Genomic DNA, 17,605 nt, shown 5'->3' with positions numbered 1-17,605 from the left:
CCTAGTCTGAGCTGCCGTTACATTTAGGAGAAACAGCAGTGACTGCTGCTCCCACTCTCAGAGGGGACCCAGGGTGTTGGGGGGAGATGGTGTCAGGGACATGGACACCAGCCCCCAAGGGTCTCTGCCGTTGGCTACTCTCCTCTTCAGGCTCTGTGAGTTGAGTTACGGGACTTGGGGTTTGGGCCCCTATTTCTGAGGCAAGTGGGGCTTGGGTGGAGCTGGTTCCGAGGGAGTTCTCACCAGACAGACTTCTTTCCAAAAGATGAGCCCCCATACTGGCCGGCACGCTCTGGGCGCGGGGGGGAGAGCACCAAGAAAAGGTGACAGTGGGATCTTACTGAAAGGGGTCACTGCATGCCCAAGAACTGTGGTCAGAGGAACTGGAGTTATCTGGAGGGAAGAGGCAGAAACGAAGACCTTGCTCTTCAGGTAGTGGACACTGCACACCTTTCCCGTCCCGTGAAAAAGAGACCCTTCCTCAGGGTGGCAAGAGCTAGGGTACGATTGATCAGAAGGTTCCCTGAGCAAGCAGTGTTCTCCGGATGATCGGAAACTGGGAAACCATTCCTGGGCATAGATGGAAGTCAGATTACCTAAGACCCTAAGAAGAATGTCTAGAAGCCCACCTGGAGCTAATGCTGGGAGGAAAGAGACCTGGGGTCTTGGGGCACTGAATAGGTGCAGACCACTTCCAGAGGGCAGCCTGAGCTGCAGAGAGGGAAAAGCTAGCCTGCTGTGGGGGAGGGGAAGATCTGCCTTTGCCAAGGTGTTCCTGTGTCTCCTGACTTCCATGGAAAATAAGTGTGTGTGGGTCCCCTTAGAACACAAACTGTCTTCTTGTAGTTTCTCCTTCCATTTTTTAATTTCACGTACACACGCCCTCCAAAGGTCTGGAGGCAGAACACTTCATTCCAAAATTTAAAACTTGGAATGTCGGGTTTGTGGTTACATACCCTCGCAGTTTCTCCCTAGGACCTGGTCAAACATCCAAACCATCTGTGATCCTTATGTCACATTTCTCCTCCCCCCCCCCCCCCCCCTGACCCCCCCCCCTCCCTGCCCCCCCCCCACCATGGAAGGAGATGACAAATCCCAGGAAAGAGAAAGGAAGAAGGTTGGTGAGTCCTAAATTCTTGTTCTCCAGGCTTTCGTTCATATGGTCTTTATCTCTTAGGGGACCCTGAGCGCCTAGGGAAGGACCCTGGACATCCATCTCTCTGGGCAGATTAACTAAATCAGGTGGGTTTTGCTTGGAATCTGGGCCTTGCTCAGAATGTGGGCTTCGGGACATATGGGAGGTGGGGGTGGGGCTGGGGTTGGGGTAGTAAAAGCAAAGCAGGATACTTGGAGGGGATTGCTGCGGTGGGTGCCTGGTGTTTCTTACCTCTCTCGGGAAGGCCAGAGGTCTGAGAGAGACTAGACTAGCGTAGCTCTGGGTGTCCTGGCACTTCCTTTATGCTTGCTGTGGGCAGTTGATCTCACACAGCCTCCAGGCTCCTACTGCCAACGCTTTTCAGCATGTCTCCCTTGGGAAAGAGCCCAGGGGGAAAGGGCCGATGTCAGAGCATCAGTGACCATGGTTAAGCAGTCGGGGTTGCCAGTGGGAATGCCCTAATGTTGGGAACATTCAACCTTTGCACACCGGAGAATTTCTGTGCACAGCCTGCATTTCCTCCTCCTTGATAAGCCTGGGGTGGAGAAAACATGCACGAGGCGATGGGAAGAGTAAGGTCCAGGGAGAGAGAAGAGAAGGAAGGCCTTGGTGTGAACTCTGAAACAGTCTTCAGACGGGTCTTTGGGTAGGACGGTGAAGAATCTTGGGAAAGGGGGTAGACAGCCAGGGAAAGGGTTGGGGAAAGCCCTCACGGCAGGGGGGCTCCGCAAAAAGAAGGAACTGCCAAGGAGTCCACCTCTTACGGTTTCAGAACCCCGGGTGCTGATCCTGTGAGGGGCTTGAGGAGATGACACCGAAATGTCTAAAGCCTCCTTCTCGTTGAACTTACACTGTGCCGCCCAGTTTGTGCCCTTTTCCCCGTGTGATCCCGTACAATTCTTTCTGAACCTTTATTTTTGCTTTCTGGGTCTGGATATCTTTGCCTTCGTGTTCACCTGTGCAGCACCCTCAGAGGCCAGAAGAGGGTGAGAGACTGCAGTAACCGCCGGTTGTGAGCCGACAGGCGGGTGCTGGGAATCCAAACCAGACCCCCCCCCCCGCCCCCAGCAGCCAGTGAGCCCCTTGAGCCGTCTCTCCAGCCCCGCCCCCTCCTCGCCACTTTCTGAGCACCGAGGGATGCTAGTCAGGGCTGCGGTTCCCAGCCCGCCAGCGGGGAAAACTGGGGCCAAGAGACAGGAAGGGGAGATTTGCTCGCTGCGCCGGCCCCGGGTCCCGAGCGGCTCCGTCAACTCGGCACACCTCTATTAAGACCCCGCAGGATCCCCTGCCGCCGCCGCCGCCGCCATGGCGCAGGAGAACGCCGCTTTCTCTCCGGGGTCCGAGGAGCCTCCGAGGCGCCGCGGCCGCCAGCGCTACGTGGAGAAGGACGGGCGCTGCAACGTGCAGCAGGGCAACGTCCGCGAGACCTACCGCTACCTGACCGACCTGTTCACCACGCTGGTGGACCTGCAGTGGCGCCTCAGCCTGCTCTTCTTCGTGCTGGCCTACGCGCTCACCTGGCTCTTCTTCGGCGCCATCTGGTGGCTCATCGCCTACGGCCGCGGCGACCTGGAGCACCTGGAGGACACGGCGTGGACCCCGTGCGTCAACAACCTCAACGGCTTCGTGGCCGCCTTCCTCTTCTCCATCGAGACCGAGACCACCATCGGCTACGGGCACCGCGTCATCACCGACCAGTGCCCCGAGGGCATCGTGCTGCTGCTGCTGCAGGCCATCCTGGGCTCCATGGTGAACGCCTTCATGGTGGGCTGCATGTTCGTCAAGATCTCGCAGCCCAACAAGCGCGCCGCCACGCTCGTCTTCTCGTCGCACGCCGTGGTGTCCCTGCGCGACGGGCGCCTCTGCCTCATGTTTCGCGTGGGCGACCTGCGGTCCTCGCACATCGTCGAGGCCTCCATCCGCGCCAAGCTCATCCGCTCGCGCCAGACCCTCGAGGGCGAGTTCATCCCGCTGCACCAGACCGACCTCAGCGTGGGCTTCGACACGGGCGACGACCGCCTCTTCCTCGTCTCACCTCTTGTCATTAGCCACGAGATCGATGCCGCCAGCCCCTTCTGGGAGGCGTCGCGCCGCGCCCTCGAGAGGGACGACTTCGAGATCGTGGTCATTCTCGAGGGCATGGTGGAGGCCACGGGTGCGGGCAGGCTGGAGGATGGGGGGCGGGGGTGCCGGGCCAGGGCAGGGCAAGCAGCCAGGGGGAGGGGCAGAAAGATAAACAGAGAGAGGGGGGTGTAGGGTGACAGGCGGAGGAGGGGTGGTGTGTGCTGGGGCAGGGCTGGAGGTGAAAGGTATGGACAGGGTGACTCTGCAAAGTCAAGAAAGGGCTTGGAAGAGTTCTAGGAAAGGGCGCTAGCTTGAGGCCCTGGCCTGACAGGTGTGTCACTTTGAATAGCACTTTACACCTCTGAGTGCATTTAATTCTGGCAAAGCTCCCCGGGAGGCTACTTAATACTGTGCTCACTTTTCAGAAAATGAGTAGCCCCGAAAGAAAAGTCCCAGAAATAGCCAGCTGTCACAAGCCAACGCATAGCATAGCCCGGGTTGAACACAGGACGTCTATCTTCAGTGTTTCCTGGGACGGTGTAGGGATGAAGGTTAAGTGCAAGGTTCTGGTGCCCAGAGGGCCAGAGCCCTGGATTTTGATTGACCTGAGTTATTCCCAAGGAGGCAAACTTAGGAGTGGGGAGGTGATACCTGGTCTCGCTTCTGCCTCTGTTACCCCCCTCTGTCACTCTTAACTTCCCCTGGTGTTGCCGTTTCTAGCGCCATTCCAGAAGGAACTATGACGTCAGTACCTTCCCTCGGGCCTACACCGGCACGAGCTCGGGAGCAGGTAGGAAAAGACTAGCATGGGAGCAAAGACAGGTCCTTTCAGACGTTCTAGCCCTCTCTAGCCCTCGAGAGAGCCTAAGGAAAATGCAAGTAAACTAAAGGACCGATAGGAGGCGCTGTGGTGCTGCTATTGACAGACTTGCTCCCTGCTGCTAGCCTGGAAACCTGACTCCAGATCCTAAGCAAAAAAAACAAAAAAAAAAAAACAAAAAAAAACAAAAAAAAAAAAAAACAAAAAAAAAAGAAACAAAAAACAAAAAAAAAACCAGCCTGGGCTTCTTCTCCACCTCAGTTGTATGCACTCCCCACTCCTCCTTCACTCCGACTAGTCTGGTCCTAACCCTTCCCCTTCCCTTACTACTTTCTGTCTCTCCATCTTTCCCTCCCTTTGACACTATCTTGGGCAGGTTTCTTACAGGGACTTTTTGAACTGCCTTCTTTTGCCTTTTGCCTCTACCTCCCATCTACCCCAACTCCCTCCAGCCCCATCTCGCTTCTCAGGTCTTCTCTTTTCAGAGGCCCTGTGGCCTCTCCTTCTCCACCTTCACTGGATACATCTTATTCCAGCTTTGCCAAAGAATCTTGTCCCTAAGATGTCTCAGGGTCAGAATTGCACTGAGAGCCAGTCTCCGGTTAGTGAATGTTTATGCCTCTGTTTCGGAGATGAATTTTGGTTTGGGGAGACTCCGAGGTAGGAACAAAATGATCCATCTTGAGAGGAGGGTGCAAAAACCCAAAGGGGAAGGCAGGACACAGGCCCGGGCAAGGACTGGAAAGGGCAGTATAAAGGACATAGGGGTAGGAGCTTGTTTGATTTTTCTAGAGATAAAGCTGGGAAGGGTGGTAGTATTTTGGGATTCAAACTGCTTTTGAAAAGCAAGAATAATGAGCCAAAACCCAACACGATGACATTTAAAGGGAATAAATATAAAATTCTACATTTAGGCTTTAAAAAAATCACTTATGTAAGCACAGCATGGAAAGGCTCTGATGGAGAAAGAACTGGGGGTTTTAGTTGGCTACAGGCTTGCTTGTAGCAACGTGATGCGGCTTCCAAAGGCGTTTATGTAATGTAATCACGGGCCGCTTCACTAAAGCATCTTGGCAGGAAGCAAGGGGTGGTAAGCCTTCTTTTCCGCATAGATGAGGCCACAGTTGGAAAACGTATCACACTTCAGATGGACCCTTACCTGGTCCTCTGTGGCCATTCTGATTTGCAATGAAAAGAGTAAACTTTTAGGAGCCAGATCAAATGGAAATGGTCATGAATTCAGTCTGAAGAAGAGAAAACATAAGGGAGCCTGGGGCTGTATTTACAGATACTCAAGGGATGTCAGGTGGGAAGGGAAGGAAGCCAAGGGGGTAGAGATCCTAGCAGACAGACTTTAGTTTGTGTAAAGGAACCCACAGCCAGTGAGGTGGCTCAGCAGGCTAAGGTGCTTGCCACCAGGCCCGATGGCTTGAGTTAGATCGCCAGGTCTTACACTGTGGAGTGAGCCGATTCCCCAAGTTGCCCTCTGACCTCCACACACACACGCACATACATGCATGCATATAAACGCAAATAACTGTAATTCACATTTTTAAAATGCAGCCCCAACGCTGGAGCCACCACACAAAGGACTGAGCTCCAGTGAGGTAGCGGGCTTGCAATGCTAGGAGCTGATCAGTTCAGCTACTTTCCCATGGTTTGGCCGTGTTTGCGGGTGGGTGGAAGAGGCCCTGTGGGAAATGGGAAGCCGAACTAGATTGAAAACTAGGTTAGTTTTAAGGTTAAGCTTCTCAAAGGCGGGTAGGCTGGCAGATGGAGAAGAGGGCTGACCAGAGAGGTGGGAGTCCTGGAGAGAGAAGAGGGTTGTGGGATGAGAGACAGGAGCGGGGAATCTCCCAGCTCAGGCCCCTTTGACTAATGCCGTCTCCCCCCACCCCCAGGAATGACGTGCCAAGCTCGCAGCTCTTACCTGGTGGACGAAGTGCTATGGGGCCACCGGTTCACATCCGTGCTCACCCTGGAGGACGGCTTCTATGAGGTGGACTATGCCAGCTTCCACGAGACCTTTGAGGTGCCCACGCCCTCATGCAGCGCCCGGGAACTGGCAGAAGCCGCAGCCCGCCTTGACGCCCATCTCTACTGGTCCATCCCCAGCAGGCTAGATGAGAAGGTGGAGGAAGAAGGAGCTGGGGAGGGAGCGGGTGGGGGAGATGGAACGGACAAAGAACAGAATGGCTGCCTGCCACCCCCAGAGAGTGAGTCCAAGGTGTGACTAGTCTTCTCCTAACCCCTGCGGCAGACCAGGGGGCCAGGCACAGGTACACGGAAGCTGCAGAGCGGACATGGAAGAAGAGGCAGGTAGTGTCCCGGGGAATGGTGAAGTTGGGAGAGGCCCACTGAGTTCAGGATCCAGTAGGGAGGGAAGAGGTCCTGGTTTGAAGAGAATAGAGGGTGGGGATGACAGAACGCATCAGTCTGTCTGTGTTTGACCTTCACACCTGTTTGCGGGTGGACGGATGAACAGAAGGACGGGGTTATGGGGGCTGAACGGGAAGGTGGGGGCAGCCAGAAACCGCCAATGGATAATTTGGGTGGCAAATGGATTGACAGTTGGTGAATTCGGTGCTGCCTTCACCTGCAGCACACCTCTGTGCGAAATCTACAGGCACCCTTTTCTTCCAGACATAGGCAGCCTCAAGCCAAGGTACATGGCTTAGGGATCAGAGCGTCAAATGGATTACAGTCCCCCACTCACCCCCTTGGGTGGCCTTCGTATGTATGACACACCTGTCTAACTAGACAAAGTGGCCACAGTTGAACCAGAGAAGAGAAAACTGGATGGAGGAGAGCACAGACGTGCGTACCCTCCCCGGCTTCATTATCCCACCGTGATGGGCTCAGAAAGGTGTCCATGACCTTAATCCTCAGGGTCTGGGCAAACAAGCAAAGGGGGTAGATGCTGAGCAGGGGCCCTGGAGCAGGACGTGGAGAGGCCCAAGGACAACTATTTTGTGAGAGTGGAATGGAACCTTGCGGGTACTGCCACACAAGCAGGAAGGCAGAGCGCACCTGTGACTCGGAAGAAAGGCCATAGGAGAGGCTTAATAAATGGTTTTACGAGGGAGGCCAGCTCCCTGGGGAAAGTAGTTTGTCCTTGGAGCACAGTGGCAGGGCCTCATTCACAACAGTGTCAGGTGTGATATTCAAAGACCTGGTTCCCAACACCAGAACGCAGGGCAGGTGGAGGTCAGAAATACCCCACAGCTACTGAGGGAAGTGTGCATCACACTAGGAGCCCACACAAGCTGTTAGAGCCAGAAGTGTGAGCGCATTAGCAACCAGGAAGCTAAGGATTGAGTAAGGCAGGGGGGAATGGTGGGAGCCAGCAGTTACGAAGCTTTGCATCACTCACCTGGAGGGCTTGTTAAAACACAGATTGTTGGTCCCACTCCCAGCATTCTGACTCAGTAGGTCCGGGACAGAAACCAAAAATCTGCACGTCTAACTAGTTCCCAGATCTAACAGGTTCCCAGACCGTGCTGACACTGTCAGTCTGGGGATTACACTTGGATGAGGCATCTAAGCGGAGGAGAAGCCGGGGGAGCTGAAAAGAAGCCGAGGATTCTTAAGGAGCAGAGAAATGAGAAGGGAAATGTCGGGAGGGAAAGAGGACCCAGGTCCAGACTGAAGAGCTTAACTGAAACGGCATCGGTAACTGGCCAGTGACATGCTGGGGCAGCATCCGGGAAGACCAGAGGGCAACAGAGGCAAGAGACGGCATTTAGGGGACTCCTGAAGAGGCAGTGGGGAGCTGAAGCTGATGGGCTTCACCACAAAGGACCGACTCTCTTACAGGACTGAGAAGGCAAGACTGACCAGGGGAGAAAATGGAGCCGTGCCTTGCGGGTGCCTGCTGCCTGCCGCCTGTCCTGCCAGGACAGGGAACCCTGGAGAGACACACTCCCTTCCCCCTTCCACTGTATCCTGGTCTTGTCCCAGTCATCTTGGGGTGGTGAGGGAGAGAGCAATGGCAAATTGAGGAACAGAAGATCAGTCAAGGGACCTGAGGCTGGGCCCCTGGAGCCAAGTGTAGCCCCAGTGATCATATCCTCTCAAGGCACTGGTCCAAACCTTGGCCCTGGCCACGCCCATCCCTGCCCTTGAATAAGTTTGAATAAGTCTGCTGCCCTGTTCCAGGCTGAGAAGCCAGCATCCGACGGGGCACTGTGTCTGCCTCCCAGTGGCCACCCCAGAGACACCTCGAGCTGTTGCCTCTCCCTTCAGCCTAGCAGTGCACTCAGGTTTCAGGCCCTCCACCGGGGTCACTCTCAAAGAAGAGGACCGTGAACATGTATCTGCTGGGATCCTGCATACACATAGGAAACTCGAGCACAGACAGTGACTAGGTGGAGTCTGGATGAGAGGGGTGGAATGGAGACATTGGAGCTGCCCCGGAAGTCACTGGGATGCCACACTCAGGGCACCGCTGTCCAGGGCACTGTCGATGCTGACTGTCACTAATCACCTCTATGACTCTCAGCAAGATACATTACTACTTCTCTGGGCCTCAGTTTCCTTATCTGTAAAAAAAAAAAAAAAAAAAAAAAAAAGTGATAGTTGGCAAACTCGTAATGCTCAATAAATGCTAAATTACTGAATTAAAAAGGTAGACTGGATACCGCAGAACCGAGGCTGTTAGGACCAGAGGACCCTTGGCAGGGAGGAGCAGCTAGCCAGCAGGCAAGTCCCGGCAGCAGATATGAGCAGATGCAGTGGCTCCGTGTCCACAGAGGACACAGGCCTCCCAACTGCTGCAGTCCCTAAGTAGGCAGCCTGTACTGAGGCTCCCATTCTGCTGCTGTCAAAGAGAATAATTAAGGTCGGGAGGAAAAAGACTGAGGCCCCAGGGCCTGGTGGGAGGAGTCTTGCCCAAGACTAGCCCAACCAGGAGAATGAGACCGGAGGAGGGTGTGGCCCAGTCTGGGAAGCTCAGAAAGACTTGTCCCTGGAAGCTGTGTGAAAGGGGGCCAAGCTCAGCTGCAACTCACCCCCTTTCTGTGTTCCCCTTCCCAAATAGAAGCCCCATTAGGAGTTGGCGAAGCACTGACTTTTGAGGCAACAGATGGGCTCCAGGCATCCCCTCCCGCAGTGGGTGGGTAGCAAGGCCCACGAAGGACAGATGTTGTTTATAGTGAGAAGAGAGGCCTGGGTTGTCCAGAACGGGTGGTCAACCCCCAGCATCGAGTCTACTACCATTCCCCCTGCCCCGTCCCGCCCCCTGTCGCTGCCTTTTATAGCTTCATGGCAAGGGAAGACACAACAGGCCTGGATTTCTATAAAACCAGTTTATTCACATTTTAGAAAAACTAGTTTGAGGACAGGAACTGGCCTTCCTACAGTATGAGTGCGAGACCAAGAACACAGGCCAGAAAACTTGAGGAAAGGTATGGGGAATGGGGCGGGGAATGGGGGAGCCATGTCTCCCACTCTGGATGGGGCCAGGTCAAATAAATTAAGGAGGGCTGGGCAGAGGGCAAAGGTATCCAGGCAACCGGATGAGGGGTGGCGCTGGTTGGAAGACAGTTGACAACCTGGAAGAACTGGAGAGAGGGAGAGAGCCTGTGGAGTAGGCTGAGGAACAGGCTCTCTTTGGTCCTGTCCCTGCTACACGATGCTACAGGACTGTGCTGGCTGCTTCTCCTCTAGGCACAGCTTAGCACAGAAGCCTGAGGAAGACAGGGTTCAGGATCCTTTCTCTCACCTGGGGTGCTACCAATCACCGCTTCCGCATCCTCTTCATAAAGCAGCAAGTGATGGTAGCGAGGACGCTGGCACCAGTGACTAGGGCGACTCCTGTACCCACCAACAAGGGCACGAAGAGGGTATCCAGAGCTGGCGGAGAAGAAGATGGCAGCTCTGCTAATGCTGCACTGCTCTCCAACACTCTCCCTGGCAGATTTTCTAGACTCACCCCCTATTCACAGAGCGCCATCCCTGTCCACCCCCTACCTGCCCGCTCAGCTCTCAGGTCAGCTTGGGGCTGCTCTTGCAACGGGATTCGGGGGAAAAGATAGCAGGGGGAAGACAGGAAGATGAAAAGGGGCAAGCACAGCAGGAGCGGGTGGGTAGGGGGTGGTTGTCACTCACCATGCGTGTAGGGGTAGACCGTGACAGGCCCGGAGCGCGCGCTGCCCGCCTGGTACCAGCTGTAGTCAGCATGCTGCACCCAGGCACTCGGGGCACAGTGGTAGATGCCTTCGTCCTCGGGCCCCAAGCTGTGCAGTCTCAGTCGGTGACTTCTGGGGCCCACCAGCTCCACACTGACAGGCCCACCTCCGGGGCGGACTCCCAGCTCTGCCACGCCATCCTGACCCACTCCACCCACCAGCTGAGCGGGGCCAGAACTCAGCTCGCCCTCCTCCGGTCTCTCCACCCACCAGCTGGCTGCTAGGCGCAGCCCTGGGGGGCCGCCCCGCACAGAGATGTTGCATAGCAGGGAGGCAGTCTCTCCCCGGTACACAGTGCCCCCTGCCAGCCACGCCACGGCCTCCAGCACCACACCTGCAGAGCAGAGAACACGGGGGTTACAGGGCGAAGGCTAGGCACTAGGAGCTTAAGAAGTAAGTTCTATAAGCTTTGGGCCTGTGAAGGGCTCAACCTCCTCTCACCTTCTTCTCTCACGTGCACAGGGAGAGGCCGGGATCGAGCACTGGCCGCTTCACGAAGCCGGGTCCCAGAGCCTCGAACATAGGCTTTGGCGAGGCAGCGGTAGGTGCCTGCATCACCGGGCCTGGCAGCTTCCAGCCGTAGTCTGTAGGTTCTGGATGCCACTTTCTCCATGGCAATGTGCCGGTCCTCATAACCAGGGCCCAAGCTACCTATACCTTCTGTGTCCAGCTGGGCCACCAGGCGGCCTGGCCCAGGAGCCCCAGCAGGGGCCATCTCCCAGCCCACAGAGTACGCAGCGTGACGGCCTGGTGGGGGCAGAGCCCCCGACACATTGCACAGCAGTTCTAAGGGCTCACCCGGGCCAATCCGACGTTCACCAGGTCCCACGGTCACTGCCAGCTGGCTGGCTGAAACACAGCAGGGGAAAGGAGGGGTCACAGAGATGCCTGGGTCCCCCACCTGTATTTCCTCTTTGCAGAAACTCAGAGGCCCTCTCACATGTGCCTCCCGCCAGGACCTGAATTTCACCCTTCCACACATAGCCCTTGTATCTCCACATCCAATTTCTGAGCAGAGGAGACATGGAGAGAGAGAGAGAGAGAGAGAGTGAATAATGTGTAGAAGACAGCTCACTCCATGGGAGAACAATTCTGTAGTCAGGTGATGGCCATACTTACACAGCGTCTGCACGTCCACGTGGGCCAGGACGGCTCTCTTCTCTGCAATCTGGACCCAGGAGCCATCAGGATCCTGAATCCACTCGGCGGCAGTGCAGTGGTAGGTGCCGGAGTCCCCGGCCTGAGCACCCCCAACCACCATGCGGTAGCGGTCGGTCCCTTCCTTGCTCAGCCTCAGCTCCCCGGCAGCCAGCCTCTCGGCATAGGGAGCTCCAGCCTCCACGGCCATGTCAGAGCGCAGTCCTACCACTTCCTGAAGAGTGGCCCGCCCCACTGGCGCCTCAGGCGTGGCTCTCCCAAAAGACACCGACAGGTGTGTGTGCTTCTTTGTTTTGGTCTGAGCCAGGCAGCCCAGGGCCAGCTCCTGCCCCTCATGCACTGTCAGGCGTGAGGGGGAGGTTGCAGCCTGGCGTCCTCGGGGCCCTGGAGGGGCAGCAGATACCTGCAGCTCATCTGGAAGAACTGGAGAGAAAGGGCTTTAGTGAGAGAGGGCTGGTTGCGGGCAGCCCCCTTGTTTCCTGTGTGCATCCTGCTTTGCTACATGCTCTGTGAGCCCCGGGGGGGGGGGGGTCACTGTATTCTGCAACTTTCCCCAGTGATACCAAGGCCAGCCTGAGCACATCAATATGCTCAGTAAGTACTTACTCAATTTCACAGAGCAAGCCTAATGACACCCACTCAGATGCCTGAGATAGACCCATCTTAAAATACTCAGAAAAGTAACTCTGTCTCTCTTCTCTGAAGATAAAAGGTTGGACCTGATGGTGCAAGTCCGTAATCCCAGTTTCCCAGGAAGCTGAGCAGAAGGATCAAGTTCAAGGCCCACCTAGCTACAGAAAAAGTTCAATCCCCATGTGGGCAACTTAAAAAAAAAAAAAAATCTCTTCCATCCCATTCTCTACCCAACCCCAAAGAAAGTGCTAGAAAGGCTAACACAGGAAGACTGCCTGGGCTACACAGTGAATTGTAGGAGAATTGCCGAGAGTTGCAGGCCAACCTATGTTAATGAGTTGTAGGTCAGCCTGGGCAACAAAGTGAGACCCAATCTCAAAAAGCAACCCAGGGGATAGAGCTTAGTAGCGTGCTTCCTAGGTGTGCTCAACACAGTAGGTTCAGTCTCCAGGACTAAGAAGGGGGTGGGGGTTGGTAAGAAGAGAAGGAAGAGGAAGAAAAAAGAGGAAGAGAGAGAAGGAAGAGGAAAAAGAAGAAACAATTCTGAGTGTGCTGGCTTATGCCTCTAACCCCGGTATTCGGGAGGTTCTCTCACTACCCAGCTCAGAGCCCAGTACCTCTCAGTTCCACTTTAGCACTATAGTTGCCCAGGTACTGGGAATCCGTAGAGGGGGTGTAGCATTCATAAAAGCCAGAGTCCTGGGCCTGCAGGCGAGCAATCTTGAGCACCACAGAATCCCCTCTCAGGCGCTGCACCTGCAGGTCACCGGATGCCACGCGAGGCCCGAAGACAGCGTAGGAGAACTGTTTGTCCTTGGTGCTGATGATGCCCAGGGAAGTGGCTGGGGCCTCTGGTCTGTACATGAACCACTCAAAGTCTTGCTGAGAAGGGCCCTCATAGGCACTCACGTTGCAGGAGATAGAGACAGCGGTGCCAGCCACACGGTAAAGAGGCCCCTTGGGGACATGCACCTGCCGGCCATAGCACCTGACTCCTGTGGGGAAAGGCAGAAAGAACTGCAATCTTTCTAGAAAGAATGGGTCGCCATTCAAGGCCCAGCACCATCAGGACCTGTCTTGATCGCTGCCTGTGAAGGAAAGGGAAACCTAAGGAAGGTCAGAACACAGCAGGGCTGTAAGACAAGGGTGAGAACAGGGAAGAGCTGCTGGGACATAAGCGACACAGGACATCACAGCACACGGCACAGACCCAGATCCGTCTCCAAACAGAGGAACACTCTAGATCTCGCTAACCAGAGGCCGAGCACCTGCGTGAACAAAAGAGTGCAGCTGGAGGCTGGGGAGACAGCCCAGCTCTGAGCTGAGTTCCCTGCAACCACGTAAAAAGCTCGGCCTGGTGGCTGGTGAGGTGGCTCAGCAGGTAAAAGCAGTGGCCACACAAGCCTGCCAACCTGAGTTAGATCCCCAGAATACACCTCGGAAGGAAAGAACCGAGTCCTGAAAGCTGTCCTCCGACCTAAACACACACTCACTCACTCTCTCATAATAATAGTAACAAATGAAGTGAATGGGTCCTGAGCTGTGGTATCTAAGGCTGACCTCTGGCCTTTACGCAGGTACTCCTATACATGCACTTGCTCCCATGCACACATGTGGATTTCCATGCACCACACACACATGCAATTTATATAATAAATTTAAAAGGCCTGTCTGCTTCCTGCCTCCCTGGTTCTTGTCTGGATCTTTATCTGTCCTACCCTGCCATTCGTGCTGGGAGCATGCTCAGGCGGAGCCTCTGAGACTTTTGCTGGAGGGGAGCTGGCACAGTCTTACAGAAAGGCTGCTTGGCTTAGCTCGGTCACCTGGGCTAGACAATAGAGCCAGTGGCCCAGGCTGGACAGGGCACTGTACTGGACGGGGCATCACACTGGACAGGGCACGGGCCTACTCAGTTCTCACCACACAATACCCTCCCCGATACAGCTGTGCCATGAGCTCACTGCTTCTCCCAGCCCAGAGGGCTATAGTGGCAGCTGTGGCTTCTGGGGCAAGAATCAGGCTCTGCCTTGGCCTGGGGCAGAAGATCCCTTCCCCCCAGAGTCTGTAAACCTTCTGGCCAGCCCAGATGATGCACCATGTAACCCCCCCTCCCACAAACAAAAGCTTTGGTTTGCATATGATCTGCATATATTACACATCATTTACATAGGCCCCCTTTCTGTAAGGAGACCCTAAACACCTGCTGCCCCTTCCCCTCTCTCACTCCCTCCACCCATTTTACCCCCATCCCTGTCCCAACAGATGGTCCTCAAACCTTGGAGTGTTCAGCTCCTTTCTCCTCTCCACCATGCACAGCCACTTCTACATAAGACCACAGAATTCCAGAATGCAAGGAAGACTGGCAGTCATTTCACAGCTGAGGGAAATGACGTTATCCCGCCCAGAGAGCACATCTAAGGAGTGAGGGGGCTAGCATCTAAAACCAGATCTGAGTCTAAAGCTCCCTCCTTGCTCTCCCGACCAACACAGCTGAGAAGGCCTGGCCGAAGAGAGAACCATCTCTCTTCTAGATGAGAAAAGTAAGGTAAAATCTGACAGTCTGGCCAAGATCCTGCCATCTCCGGAGGGTCTCTACACACCCCTGAAGAGGAACAAAAAAAGAAGAGGAGACACGGATTTATCGAACTGTGTAATTTCCAGGATTCCCAGGGGGAAGCCCACAGCCTTGCTACTGGCACTGGAAGGAAAGCCCCAGGAGCCTGAGAGTTCTCACTCCTTTCTTCTTCTGGCTAGGTCATTCTGAGAACACATGATCACTGCCTGAAGCAGAGGCTCGAGTCAGGAAGCCAACACCATGGGACCGACCCTTAGCTCTCCCGGGTCTCGGTTTCCACCTTTAAGAACTAAGAGCCTCCAGTTCTGAACCGGCGAGTGTGTGACTCAGGCGCACACCGCTGCAGGCACATTTCATAATCAGGGTTGATGGTAAAGGCTGCCCATGGGTAGACTCTGCTCAGAAGGCCCCCTCCCACCTTCCTGGCCCCACAGTGCTGCTGCTCGCAGATCCCCATGGGAAAGTCATCCCCATGGGAAAGCCTTGGGAGATAGGTTGCTACAAGGTTCTCTCTTCACAGGCCACCTCCTCCCTTACAGCCAAAGGCCTGCTTTGGAGTCAGATCTGAGTTCAAATCCGACCCCCACCGTCACTGGATACGCCGTCTGGAACAAAAGTATTTCATTTCCCTCATCTGTGAAGCGAATGTCACTGCTGAATGTGGTGGGCTGAGGTGCCAGCAGGCTCCTCTCCTGTTCCCACCTGACCTCCCCTGGGCTCATCCCTGCTCCATGAAGCCCACTGGGGAAAAGAAGCAATCGCTAGGCAACCAAGCTCCACAGCGCCTTCGTCTCCCTACAACACTCTGCCTCCTGCCTTGTTCCCCAAAGAGAGTGTTCTTCCTGGCTCCAGAAGCCCAAGGACCTGCGACTCTGTCTGGCACCATGCAATTCTGGTCAAAGCCAGAGAAGGCGGCTGGGATGCCCCACAGGCTTCTCTGCCTTGTCTACAGCACCTCAGAATCTTCCCCATCTGCATATACCCACCACACACACTTCTTTCAAGGGCTTCAGTCTCTCCTGGCAACTGCTTCCATGTCATATTTATCCCCAAACCGCCTCCTACAGGAAGCCCTCCAAGTCAAACCCAAAACAATATCATGTTAGCAACCTCCACCACACACACACACACACACACACACACACACACCAGCCATGCAAGGTTCTCCCAGAACACAAGCCATCATCAACATCCACCTGGACAGACACTGGGTGCTTGGAGATCCCGGGTTCAGTTTCCATGGAGCCTGGTTTCTCCTGAGGAAGGGATGTTGGGACCACCTGAGTCTGACAACCAGCCAAATATCTGGGAGAGTGGAAGAGGGGCAAAGAGCAAACTGGCCCAGGGTGGAGAGAGACGTGAGGGAAGGAGCCTCAGATGGTGTAATGTAGGTTGGGGTGAGGGGTGGAGGAGACTTTCTTCAAAGACCGTGGTCAGAATTAGCCCCTGGGCCTCCAGCCAACTCTGGGGCAATTATGAAGACCGCCAGGCACTGCCCACGCAGAGCAGGCACCCAAGGCCAGGCCTGGAGTCGAGAGTGGGGCAACGACCCCAGGCCCTGGGTGTAAAAGATGAGAAGTGGCGCCCGCCTCCAGAGGTCCGATGGTGTCTCTCAAGATAGCTCAGTAGGTCGCCAATATGCCCCAGCTGGGGACCTAAAGCTAGGGCGCCACCACCCTCCCCTAACTGACTGGGCAGGCTGCCGCAAAAGAAAAAAAAAAAAAAAAAAAAAAAAGCGAGACGCCGAGCCCAGAGACACGCCTGATGGAGAAGTAGGGATGCAGCCAGTTCCGAAACGCTAGGAAGGTGGGCCGCCTGGCTGCACAGCGTCAGGCACCTACCGGGCCGGGACAGGGACGACCGCCCGGCTTACCGAGCATTAGCAGCAGCAGCAGCGAACTCAGCGGCGTGGGGCCGGGGGCGCCCATTCTGCGTAGGCGGCTCTGGGGAGGCTCCGCGGGGCGGCGTGGGCTCTGGGGGGCCAGGACCGCGGGGGGCGCATGCCCGGGTCGGGGGCCGGGAAACGGAGCGATAAAGCGTGGGTGCGCAGAGCCCGGACGAGAGGGAGCCGCCAACTCCCCGCCCTTCTCCCTCCTTCCCCTCCTCCCGCAGCTCTTCCCGCCCTCCGCGGCTCCGGAGACCATTCCCGCCGCGCCCCGCTGCCCGGCCCCGCCCACAGCCTCGCCCCGCCCCCTGGCCGTTGCCTCGGCCAGACTCCGACCCTGGCGGTGGCCCGGCCTCGGGCTACGGGCTGGGCGAGCCGGCGGCACCGGCGGCACCGGGGCTCCTCTACCCCCACCCGCCCTCGCTCCGATCGCGCCCCGCCCTGCACCTGCCAGCCTTTCCGGGAGAATCGGGTGCCTGCAGAGCCTCTGGGGATGATGGGGTGACTGTGGTTACGCACTCAGAATCCAGTTTGGCGATGTGGGCCACTGAGTCCTGGCAGCAACCCCTGCTGACTTATATGGGCGTGGCGGGACCCAGGACTTCCTGGACGTGGGGCGGTTGGGCTCCAGGGGCTTCAGGGCCCCGGAAGATCCCTGGAAATCTGTTTAAATACCCGGTCAGAATGCAAAGGGAAAGGAAAGTGGGTGAGCCGTCCAGACTCCCTGGCTGGAAGTTCCTTGTTCGGCTCAACCCCTCCAACCTCAGTTTTCCCCTCCACAAACAGAACAGAGATTGTAAACACTTCAGGAGTTACGGTGGTAATTTACTGAGATCATCACCTACGTTTGTTGCACACGGTAACCAGGGGGCTGTTTTGTTTTTGCATTAAACTGCTTTCTACCAATTGGAGTCTCCGACGAGAAGATATGGACACACCTCTCTGCTGGGAAGGGTGGAGCCACCCTGAAGGTAGGAGAAACCAAGTGGACCCTCTTCCTAGTGCTGTGTCTCCAACTGCGAAAAAGGCGGAGAGTAGGGTGGCGCCAGAATGGGGAGAAGGGACAGCCCAGCCTGCAAAACCGAGGCTGTGGAAGTGGCCATTAGTGGGAAGTGGCCGAGACCAA

General features: G+C 55.9%; 2 protein-coding genes across 2 annotated transcripts; one reads left to right on the top strand and one right to left on the bottom strand.

The window, feature by feature from the left end:
- On the top strand, nt 1-9,195 carry Kcnj9 (potassium inwardly rectifying channel subfamily J member 9). Its single transcript, XM_055613302.1, has 4 exons — nt 1-155; nt 1,178-1,242; nt 2,427-3,311; nt 5,942-9,195. Exons 3-4 carry the CDS (start codon nt 2,462-2,464, stop codon nt 6,271-6,273), a joined length of 1,182 nt encoding a protein of 393 aa, XP_055469277.1. The 5' UTR covers nt 1-155; nt 1,178-1,242; nt 2,427-2,461; the 3' UTR covers nt 6,274-9,195.
- A 115-nt stretch (nt 9,196-9,310) lies between these two features.
- Igsf8 (immunoglobulin superfamily member 8) lies at nt 9,311-16,697 on the bottom strand. Its single transcript, XM_055613319.1, has 7 exons — nt 16,468-16,697; nt 12,637-13,014; nt 11,348-11,809; nt 10,670-11,077; nt 10,149-10,562; nt 9,763-9,893; nt 9,311-9,601 (listed from the first exon to the last, which is right to left on the bottom strand). Exons 1-6 carry the CDS (start codon nt 16,520-16,522, stop codon nt 9,778-9,780), a joined length of 1,833 nt encoding a protein of 610 aa, XP_055469294.1. The 5' UTR covers nt 16,523-16,697; the 3' UTR covers nt 9,311-9,601; nt 9,763-9,777.
- Between the last annotated feature and the right edge of the window lie 908 nt (nt 16,698-17,605).

This window comes from Psammomys obesus, unplaced genomic scaffold (assembly GCF_907164565.1).
Source record: "Psammomys obesus unplaced genomic scaffold, mPsaObe1.curated_primary_1811, whole genome shotgun sequence".
Lineage (NCBI taxonomy): Eukaryota > Metazoa > Chordata > Mammalia > Rodentia > Muridae > Psammomys > Psammomys obesus.
The sequence above is the reverse complement of the archived record's forward strand: the minus strand, read 5'-3'. Positions and strand labels throughout refer to the sequence as shown.

Coding starts and splice junctions, on each gene's coding strand:
- Igsf8 (XM_055613319.1), bottom strand. CDS start 16,522: ATGGGCGCCCCCGGCCCCACGCCGCTGAGTTCGCTGCTGCTGCTGCTA. Junction 13,015..16,467: donor GCTGCTGCTGCTAATGCTCG/GTAAGCCGGGCG, acceptor CTTTCCCCACAG/GAGTCAGGTGCTATGGCCGG. Junction 11,810..12,636: donor TGCTAAAGTGGAACTGAGAG/GTACTGGGCTCT, acceptor CTTTCTCTCCAG/TTCTTCCAGATGAGCTGCAG.
- Kcnj9 (XM_055613302.1), top strand. CDS start 2,462: ATGGCGCAGGAGAACGCCGCTTTCTCTCCGGGGTCCGAGGAGCCTCCG. Junction 3,312..5,941: donor GGGCATGGTGGAGGCCACGG/GTGCGGGCAGGC, acceptor CCCCACCCCCAG/GAATGACGTGCCAAGCTCGC.